The sequence below is a fragment of the Emiliania huxleyi genome, assembly GCF_000372725.1.
Source record: "Emiliania huxleyi CCMP1516 unplaced genomic scaffold EMIHUscaffold_1152, whole genome shotgun sequence".
NCBI lineage: Eukaryota > Haptophyta > Isochrysidales > Noelaerhabdaceae > Emiliania > Emiliania huxleyi.
In genome coordinates, this window is record NW_005201481.1 from 1 (window position 1) to 10,178 (window position 10,178).

At 65.1% G+C, this 10,178-nt stretch overlaps 4 protein-coding genes across 4 annotated transcripts; 1 reads left to right on the forward strand and 3 right to left on the reverse strand.

Annotated features, from left to right (window-relative positions):
* Positions 1–211: 211 nt before the first annotated feature.
* EMIHUDRAFT_251675 (hypothetical protein) lies at positions 212–952 on the reverse strand (the record flags this gene model as incomplete). Its single annotated transcript, XM_005791087.1, has 3 exons — positions 212–224; positions 431–702; positions 854–952. The coding sequence occupies 3 exons, from the start codon at positions 950–952 to the stop codon at positions 212–214; spliced, it is 384 nt and encodes a 127-aa protein (XP_005791144.1).
* Positions 953–1,671: 719 nt separating this feature from the next.
* EMIHUDRAFT_251676 (hypothetical protein) lies at positions 1,672–2,277 on the forward strand (the record flags this gene model as incomplete). Its single annotated transcript, XM_005791088.1, has 1 exon — positions 1,672–2,277. One exon carries the CDS (start codon positions 1,672–1,674, stop codon positions 2,275–2,277), a length of 606 nt encoding a protein of 201 aa, XP_005791145.1.
* A 3,935-nt stretch (positions 2,278–6,212) lies between these two features.
* On the reverse strand, positions 6,213–8,785 carry EMIHUDRAFT_122167 (hypothetical protein; the record flags this gene model as incomplete). The annotated part of the gene is made up of 7 exons (XM_005791089.1): positions 6,213–6,367; positions 6,415–6,436; positions 6,535–6,607; positions 6,932–6,990; positions 7,149–7,508; positions 7,788–8,115; positions 8,307–8,785. 7 exons carry the CDS (start codon positions 8,783–8,785, stop codon positions 6,213–6,215), a joined length of 1,476 nt encoding a protein of 491 aa, XP_005791146.1.
* A 525-nt stretch (positions 8,786–9,310) lies between these two features.
* Positions 9,311–10,178, reverse strand: EMIHUDRAFT_471450 (hypothetical protein; the record flags this gene model as incomplete). Its single annotated transcript, XM_005791090.1, has 3 exons — positions 9,311–9,822; positions 9,878–10,027; positions 10,098–10,178. Coding segments are annotated over 3 exons (598 nt in total), but the record flags the coding sequence as incomplete, so codon positions are not given.

The following is a 10,178-nucleotide window of genomic DNA, read 5'->3' on the forward strand; positions in this document are numbered from 1 at the left end:
GTGCGCCAGGCAGCGTAGAGGGCGGGGGAGCGTTTGTGTATAATCTTCTTGGCGTTTGAGCCGCTCGTACTAGAACATGAGTGCCGCGCTGTGTCGGCGAACCCCGAACCGAAATCGTCCGAATATTCATCGTCACAAGGCTTCTTTGCGTCCGACACTAAGGGAGGGGTCAGCAAGTCAGGAGCGTCCGCAGTCGATTTCAGCGCGCGCTTCAGCTGCTCAACCTCGCGCTGCATCGTGCGAATGCGCACCGCCGCGTTCCGGTCGCCTTCCTCATCCTCCTCGCCCTCCTCCTCGCCCTCCTCCTCGCCCTCCTCCTCGCCCTCCTGGTTTCGGCGGGTGGCCCTTGGCCTTGCGGATCTCGACGATCTCGCGCTCAAGATAGGCGAGGCGCGATTCGGGATCCGAACTCGGATCGTGCGTAGCCGACCAGCCGAGAACCGACTCGAGCGAGCCAGTGTCGCTGTCCTGCGTGAAGCCGATGATTCCGGCGTGGAAGTGAAGGTCGTACTGCGTTCCGAAGTACTCCCAGTCGCACGGCACGCTCGAGATCGTCGCCGGGAAATCGGACGATTCAGGGCCGTGGAAAAACATCTCCGCCCACGGCCGGAGAATGTTGGCTTGGCCATTCGCGAGGTAGGGATAGAGGATGCTGATCCAGCCGCTGATGAAAGAGTGCGAGCCCGAGCCACCGCCGCGGTGCTGCGCAGCTTCACCATCGTCTGCCAGAACGAAAAGTTGACCTCGCCGCGGTAGCTGTTGACGAACTCATCGAGGACTGGGAGCAGGCACGCCATCCACTTGTCGCGGAACTCCGGCATCATCTTCTCCCCAAGCGCCTCGGCGCGCGCACGGAGCGCTGCCAGTCCTCGAGCGTCCCAGTGAGCGTGATGGAGGGGATGCCGCACATGGTCCTGCAACCGAAGGAGAAGTAGTTCTCCATCGCCGCCATAAGCGTCACCTCTGAGGCCGCGCGCGCGCCGGCGTTGGTCGTCGAAAAGGCGCCGGCGATCGCGTGGTGTGTCTCATCGCCGATGTGCTCGCGAATCTGCCTGCTAAACTTGGGCCATCATCCGGCCCGCTGGGTGCGCTTCTCTTAGCTCCCCGGCCCTGGATGTGAGGCTAATGACCCTGCACTCCAAGTGCTCCAAGCTCTTGGTGCTCCTGGCGGCCGTTTGAAGGGCGGGCGCGCGCCGATGGGGGGTGGGTGTGTCTTGCTTGCTCCACACCGAGCGCCCACGGTCCGGACCGGCGTGGTCACCGAGGGTCGGCTTGCACAAGGTCTGTGCCGCGGGCGCTCGGCGCCAAGTGCAGTGTCACGCTGTTCATCAACAAGCGGTTGCGCCGCTTGGACCCGAGCATAACCCTCCCTCCACCTACCCGTCTCCCGACGACACGCCCATCGTCCAGTGCGCGGACTACCTCCACGTGGCCTGGCACCCCGTCCTTGGATAGGACGTTAAATAAACCTGTAGCCTCTCGGCTATTTCTCACCGCAGACCGCAGACGGGCACGCGAGCCTTCGCGTGCTCGCTCTTTTGTTCTAAGATTCTTTTGCGACGGGGCTTGTATTCCTAGAATTCTTTGCGACGACGTTCGGAAGTGTACAGCGCCGAATCCGACAGTTGTTTGCGAAGCGGACAGCCTCTGGCAAGAGAGTAGGCACGAACGATGCCTGTGCTGGCGTGGCTCGCTGCTGTGCCAAGCCGCTCGCCTCTATTTGCTAGCACCAGCAGCTGCCCCGAATGCGACCTCTCTGGTCTCGGCTTCACGCCGTGGGCCAGCGGCTCAAAACCCTTTTCCTTGGCAGAGTGGCGGGCTCTCGTTCCAGAGCCACACGATCAGATCAATGGCAGGGTCCCGCCAGGCATCCCGATTCCCACAAACTCGACGCGACTCAGCGCACAGTTGGTCAATGACGTGTGCTTCGTCAACTGGTGGATTCCAGGGCGGCCGCGGGGGTACCGCACTCCCATTCACGTCCACCCGCGGCCACAGACAGTGTGCGTCGTCAGCGGCGCAGTCATGACCATCGCTGATGGTATGCCGGATGAGCTCCACACAGCGGGCGAATGCTACTTGATGCCAGCGATGACAAAAATGGTGAACCTGGCCGTCGGAAATGGCAGCGACGGCATGGGCTATACCGATTTTGATACCTTTCGCGTCCCGCTTGGCGAGCCCGAGTGGGTGGTAGTTGAGCCGGGCCCGATTTTGGCGGCGCAGGACCTGCAGTTCGTGCGAGACTGGCATAACTCCTCGAGCTGTACCATGTAAAAGTCAGATACGCTCAAGCTCGAGACGCAGTCCTTGGGACAGCGACGACTGTGCTACCGTGACCATAGAGGTCGCCCGTGGGGCAAGGTATGAAGTGTATGGGCGTCTGTTTCGCATGTGTGTTACTCGTATGATATGTACGGACTAGCCGGTACAAAAATTCCCGCTATTAAAGCTTCATATGGGCCCGAACGGAGCTCTGGGGAATCTCATGTCCTGGAGAGCCCGGTGTGATGAGACATCACCTCGTGCCGGCACTTAAGAGATACTTTTACTCTACTTTATACCAATTGTATCTGGCATTGTATCTGCATTGTATCTGGAATTTGGCCGGATACAATTGTATCTGTAGGTGCCCCTTGTTGTATCTCCCATGTAGGTTTAGGAAGGTGTGACAGGGAAAGGTATTGTACCTGCATGTGACCTCTTGCGCTAGGCTACCCACCTTATGCGAGGATAGGCCTCGGGCTATCGGGCTATCTCGGTTCTCGGCTCTCTCGCAGCAAACGTCAAAGGTCAAAATTGGACGGCACGCCTCTTGTGGCCCAATTGACCTTTGACCACTCTGAGGTGACCGACTCTCAAGTAAGGGGATGCAGTGGGCGGCCTAACACGAGGTGTACCGTAGTGCGCCGCCCACCCGCCACACACGCTGCTCAAGGAGCCGCCTCTTCTTTCCCTCGTGCTGTGGGCGAAGTTGCTCCGGAGCTCCTCGGCATGGTTGTCCACATGTTTGGCGAACCCCCATGCGATCTGCGCCCACACGGCGTCCGGAGAGAGAGGGTGAGCGGGAGGTGCCGGGCTTGCGCGCACTGTGGGGGAGCACTCCAGGTTTTTCAGAGAGAGGAGTCCTCGGGAGAAAAAATCGAGACGAGACGAAAACACGCTCACTTAACCCTCGCTATCGGCGTGGCATCTGCAGTCGGCATAGCCATCGGCACGGTGGTCCCCAACCCCATCGGCAAGGCCGTGACGACCACCGCCTCCGCGATCGGAAGCTCAATTGCAGCACGGAAGTGATCGTCCGCCTTGCGGCGGCTCACATAGCGGTGGCTCCACGCAAAGCTTCCGTCGGGCTGAAAGTGGCAGCGCACGGGTCCCTGCAGCACGTTGCCGTGGAGGGAGTAGTTGTTGCGCCCGCTGTACTGGCCCCAGGTGGTGGCACACGCGCCGCGCACGGTGAAGGCGAAGGCCTCCACCGCCCCACCGCCGCGCATGTGGAACGACTCGTAGAGACCCTCGAGCGCCGGGGCACTCGAGCGCGGCATCTCGCCCGCCGCTGGACGGGAGACATAGCCGTGGGACCAGGTGATAGTGCGGGTTGCGGCGTCGACCTGCGCGGTGATCGCTGCGTGGCGATGGTGGTGGAGCACGCCATTTCGCATCGTGTACGTGTTCATGCCGGACTTGGAGCCCCACGTGGCGCATTGGTCGCCGCGTACGGTGAAGGCGAAGGACTCCACGGCGCGGCCACCACTGATTTTGAAACTCTCGTAGATGCCCTCGAGCGGGTCGCACGTCCGCGAACCAGCCACCGCTCGCGGCAGCGGGCCTGCCGGGCCGAGGTCGACAGGGGCCGACGCGCTGCAACCCATTATGTGTACCAAAAGGAGGCTGCACGCGACGCCCTCTACGCTGAGGGGTTCAGGCGCAACTCCTTGGACAGATGGTACGAGGCGCGTAAATGCGATGCGAGCGTTTATAGACTGGTTCCACATTGAATTTAGCCCTCCGGACGGGCGGCCGCCCCCATTGGCCCCTCCTCACCTCATTGCGACCGTAGTGAGCGCCACGGCGCCCACCCGCGGCCTCGCCGACGAGGTCGTCGGCCTCGACATGTCCGTGCTGATACACGCCGCCCTCGCCGCCCCCGACGCCGCTCTCGATAGGGTGCCCACAGGGCCCAAAAAAAGAAAGGAAAAAAGAAATGGGCCACCCCCGATCGCAGCACTTCGTGTTGGCGAGTCGAGATATTGAGAGTGTGACTAGGAGGGTGGGACGCTGGGGATTCTCAAAGGTATACCCTTGGAATGGCCGGATCCAGCCTTAAAAGTACGAGATCGCGCGCGCTTCGCGCACAGCACCGCCTGTTCTCCGCGGCTGAGTGACGACGCGTGCCGTGTGCCAGCAGAGTTGGGCGCGCGCGGCGCGACGGCGCCCGCGAGGGAAGGCGCGGGTGCAGCGGCCGCCGGCGGCCGTACCGCCCGCCAGCCGGCGCAGCAGCGGCCAGCGCAGCGGCCGCCGGCGCAGCAGCCAGAGCAGCCGGTGCGCGCCTTGCGAGGCGAGTACTGCCGCCCGGCAGCCTTGAGGCGGCCGGGCGGCAGTACTCGTTCGAACTTTGCGAGCCGTGCGCGCGCCGAGGCGCCCGCGGCGCGCGCCCGCCCGGCTGCCAGTAGGAGGCGGCGCAATATGGCCTATAGTACAGCCCTTAGGAGGAGGAAGAGGCTGGCTGGCAGTGCTGTATGCCGCCGAGGGGCAGTTTTGGGGTGCTGACCCACGCCCAGGGGGCTGCAGAACGCGTCCGCAGCCGGGACAACCCGCCCCCCCAGCCGAGGCCGGTCGAAGCCCACTTGGAGGCAGCCATGAGGAGTCCTCTTGGTGCTCCTGGCGCCCGTTGGAATGGCGAGCGCGCGCCGATGGGGGGGGGGGGGGTCTTGCTTGCTCCACACCGAGCGCCATCGGTCCGGACCGGTGCCTCCACCGAGGGGTGGCCTGCACAAGGTCTGAGCCGCGGGCGCTCGGCGCCAAGTGCAGTGTCACGCTCGCACTGGAGCGGGTCACAATGGGAAACCCTCGTTTCCTATGTACTCGGTCCCCCAACGGAAGAGGCCTCGCTCCTATTGGAACTGGCCAACATCAGATTTGCCTCGTGCGTCCCTTTTTGAGCCGGAAAGCTATTTTCTTTTGGGTCCTGTGGGCACCCTACTCTCGAGCTTGTCCTCGGCAACCCCGCGCTGCAACCCATTCCAAGGCAGATGACACGGGGGACTCGCAGTGGCTCGTGGGGGGGCGGGAGCTCCTTGCTGGGTCCGATGGACTGTAGTTTTCTTATCTTTGCGTCCATGGATGCCAAGCCTAATGTTTAAGCTTTGAGGAGCGCAGCGACGAGTCCGTTAGGAGCGGCCCCAGCTTGCTGGGTGCGCCGCCGCCGCGCGCCGTAGCGAGAGACTCTAATAGGTTAAAACTAGCGCCGCAGGCTTTTCCCCCGGGCCGCGAAATAGCCGGGACTTCCGTGTTCAGTCGTGTGGGTTCAGTCTTCACTTGACCGCGGGACCGCGCGGAAAAAAATCTTTCGTTCTTTTGGTGTGGCGCTGGCGGCGCGTGTGTGCACTTGGACACTTGAGCAAAAGTACAATGCGGCCCACAATAGTCTGGCCCGGTTGGCTCAAAACACGCCGGAAGCGAGGCCGAGGGCACTACAAAGGGCGACGCTGCCTGTTCTCTATCTTCTCTCCAGTCATGTGCCCCCCAACCGGGTCCTCTGGAAGGCACCGCGCGCCAAGTGCTACGGCGGCTGCGGCGAGGCAAGCGGCGGCGGCGGTGGTGGCTGTGGCGCCGGGTCGGGCGGAGCGGGCTGCGGCTCTGGCGCCTCCACCAGCTGCTGCAGCGGCCGCTGATCCTGCTGCTGCTGCTGCTCCTGCTCGGGCGGCCGCGGGCCCGGCGGCGGCGGCTGCGACGGCTCCGCCCCCAGCGGCGGCGGCGGCTGCGGCGGGCAGGCGGCCGCCTGGCGGGACGCCTCCCCGTCGACGCGCCCGCCAGGGCCGGGGTTGGACGGAGGGTCGGGCGGCGGCGGGCCGGGCGGCGGCTGCTGCTGGGCTTGGGCGTGGTCGTGGATGCTCGCTCGGAGCTCCTCGTCCCAGCCTAGCAGCCGAGGCGAGCTCGAGGGTTACATATCATTCCATCCCATTCAAATGATTATGTTCCATTACTATATTCTAGCCTAGCAGCCGGGCGAGCTCGAGGACGCCCGCGTCGCAGTCGCCCTCGAAGAATGCGTCGCGGTGGTTCGCCTCGTCGCCGTGCAGCATCGCGCGCGGGTCGCGCAGCCCGAGCAGCCGCACCATCGGGTCCGCCTCGCCGACGAGCTCTCCTGTGGTACGGGCGTGGACGAGTCACGGAACGTGTCCTGCACCGCACCCTCCCCCTCGCCACACCTCGCCTGTGGACAGGTCTCGGACATGTCTCGGACATGTCCTGGACAACCCTCCCCCTCGCCGAGCAGCTCGCCTGTGGACAGGTCTCGGACATGTCTCGGACATGTCGTGGACAACCCTCCCCCTCGCCGAGCATCTCGCGGTTCAGCAGCAGCCGCGGCGTCGCGAGGCCGCACCTGTGGGGAGAGGGTAAGGTAAGGTAAGGGAAGGTAAACTTCTCCACACACACGAGGTGGTGGGGCAAGGGGGGGCGACCCTCGCGTCTCCACGTCTAACGACAGGAGCCCACGGCATTAAATGTGCAACGGTGCGCGTGGGTGGGGAGAGGGGTGTCCGGAGGAGGGCTCAGAGACGCGGCCCCAGAGACGCGGCGTGCGCGAGGGCGCGGCACCGGCCGAGCACGACGCGAAGGGGTATAAGGGGGTACACAGGGTAAAGGGGGTATAAGTGGCGCAAGGGGCACACGGGGGCACACGGGGGTGCAAGGGGGTACAAGGCACCGTCCGAGCAGAGACGCGAAGGGCTGCACCTTGAGCGACGTGCCCATCACGATGAGCGCCTGCTCGCACACCGGCCGGACGTGACGGGGGTATGAAGGGGGTATAAGGGGGTATAAGGGGGTATAAGAGCGCCTGCTCGCACACCGGCCGGACGTGACGGGGGTATGAAGGGGGTATAAGGGGGTATAAGGGGGTATAAGAGCGCCTGCTCGCACACCGGCCGGACGTGACGGGGGCCCCGCCGCCTCTCCGCCCGCCGGAGCCGACGCCGCGATGGCGCGCCTCCGCCGCAGGCAGGTGTAAGGGGGTATGAAGGGGGTATAAAGGGGGTATAAGGGGCGATGGCGCGCCTCCGCCGCAGGCAGGTGTAAGGGGGTATGAAGGGGGTATAAAGGGGGTATAAGGGGCGATGGCCCGCCTCCGCCGCAGGCAGGTCGGCCTCGGCCGCCTCAAAGAAGCGAGCCGGCAGCTGCTCGCCAAAGAAGACGATGTCGGGCTTGCAGAGCCCGCCGTACCGCTGCGCCAGCTCCGCCCAGCCTCCCGGCCCCTCGCGGCCGACCGCAACCGCCCGACGCACCTCGAGGGTTAGGAGGGGGGAGAAGGGGGGGGGGGGGGAGGGGTCAGGGGTCGGGGTCGGGGCCAAGCCCACCCCTTTGCGCATACTCGACGCTTGGGTCAATCCGCTCCCCCACTCGAGCTGGCTCTCAGTGAGGGCCGGGTCCACCCCCGGCGCCGGGTCTCGAGAGACCTCCTCGGCTCCGTGCCACGCGCTCTTACTGAGAGCCGCTCGCACCTCCCCGCCGCGCGGGGACCTTAATTATGAACTAGTAATGAGTACTGATGAGTTCAGGCGCACCTCGCCGAGAGGGACCGGCTCGCCCGTCTCGATGCAGTGGCAGCCGTCGAAGTTGCCGTGCGCGGCGATGGTCAAGTCGGCCGGCAGCCCGGCGCGCGCCTCGAGCGAGTCGATGTTTTGCGTGAAGCAGCGGCGCAGCAGCCCCTTCGCGTGCAGCAGCGCGACAAAGTGGTGGGCGGGCGTCGGCTGGAAGTTGTCGGGCCACATCTCCCTCGCAAGGAGGTAGAAGGCGTCGGGCCGCTCGCGAAAGTAGGAGAGCTCAAAGATGGCCTGCGGCGACGGCAGGTCGTACTTTTGCAGGTTGTCGTACAGGCCGGTCCCGGGCGACCTGAGTGTTGAATACGCCAGCTTCAGGGCACGAAGGCGGTATTGTGCAGCGTCTTCGAGAGCACCGCGTGAGTACAACGGAGAAGAATACAGTGCATACAGCGGAATACGACCGAGTACGGCGGAATACGTGTCCTCTCGGGCGCTAGTTGGGATACATGAACACGTATTCCGCTTCTAGGCCGGGCCGACCGAAAGTCCGGGATGCCGGCCGATACGGAGATGCCGGCGCCGCAGAGGACGACGACCGACCGCGGCGGGCAGGAGGCGAGTCGCTGCGCGAAGCCGGCGATGTCGAAGGACGGCAGCTGCGCCGGCCGCGCCGGCGCGTCGCGCATCTCGTACCCTCTCGCCAGCAGCGCCTCACGCAGCTGCGCCACCATCGCCGCCTGCCGCTCCTCCGACTCCTCACCGCTCCCCTCGCCGCTCCCCTCGTCGCCGCTGCCCTCGCCGTCACCGTCGCCCTCCTCGCCGCCCTCCTCGCCGCCTTCGTCGAAGCCGCCCAAGTCAGCTGTGCCCTCGCCGGGCATCGGCGACGCGGGGAGGTCAAAGATGCCGTCGCCGTCCGCGTCCGGCAATATCGCCGCAGCGGCAAAGACGTCCTCCTCGCCGTCCTCGCCGATCGCCGAGGCCACGGACATCGCATCGGTGTCGGAGTCGGAATGCTGCATGTGCATGTACACACACTCGGGTGTGGGGCGGCGGCGGCGCGGCTTTTTTCGTGATATGTAAAAAAGAAATTTACCCGGGCTGCCTCGCACAACACTGGGCAGGCGGAGCAAGCCTGCTCTAGTCTCACACGTTCGCCCCTGTCGCCTGTCTGTGTTGTTGTGCTGTTGTTTGTCTCTTGGCACCTTGGAGTGCTGGGGGGGGCGACAGGGGGGACGTGGCCTGAGTGATGTGTACGCCCACTCAGGATGTGTGGCAGCCCGCTGGCTGTGTGTCTCGTGAGCTTGTTTGTGTCTGTGTGTCGCTCGTGCGTGTCGTCATCATCTGTCTTTTGCGTCCACCCATACCGCGTTGGTGTCCAGTCCGAGCCTGACTGTTCTTCACCTTCCTACAAGCTGTACATACATACATACGGGACTGGCGCGTGGCACTAACAAAGAATTTAAACTCGCCCTTAAAAAGAATTACACCAACACTGAAGTCCCGCGGCGGTGTGACCGCCGCGCGCGCCGCGTGGTGACCGGTGTGCGTATGACTATTTTTTCTATGCGGGCGCTCTCACAGTACACAGGAGGTGAGTCTCACAAGCATCCCGCTCGCTTGGGCGTTGGAGGCCGCCAGAGAGGAGGGGCGGGGGCCGGCACCGCCACGCCACACCTCGACGAGGAGGCTCTAGTTTCCCCTCTCGCCTCTGCCGAGCACAACCTCCTCGCTCACGGAGGAGGGGAGGGCGGGCTCGGCGGGAGGCTCGGGAAGGTGTACTCGGCAAACACGAGGGCGGTGGTCAGCAGGGACAGCGCGACGCACACCCCCGTCGCCATCTGCGCGCGCCACGCGCCCGCCCCGCGAAAGTGCGACATGAGGCGCGAGGTGACGAGGGGCGGCGCCGTGCCGTCGCGGGAGAGCAAGTTCTGCAGCGAGGGCTCGGCGCCGCCGGCGCCGCGCCGCTTGAGCCGCATCTCCATCAGCCACTCGTCCGCCATGTCGCCGTCGTACTCGCGCACGACGCCGCCCGAGCGGACGAGCAGCAGCACGGCGCCTGGAGGGCGGAGGAGGGTGCGGCGGAGGAGTTCGGCAGGATGAGGAGGGGGGACGGGGCCTGCCGGCCGAGCGGGGGGCGGGCGGCGGCGCGCCGTGGACGGGCGGGTTGCAGCCGGGGCAGTTTTGGAAGTCGGGGTTGGTGAGGTGCGGGTGGTTGGGCTCCGAGTGCAGGTACTCGGCGGGGTCCCCAAAAGCGAAGCCGCCTAGAGGCGCGGCGTGCGCGTGTCGGGCGGGCAGCGAGGCGTCGGCGGCGCGGCGCGGAGGAGGCGCGGCCCTCGCGGAATCGCTCGCACGCCGCCTTGAAGGCGGCGGCGAGGGGGAGGCGGAGCGGCGCGCCCTTGGTCGCCTTGAGGT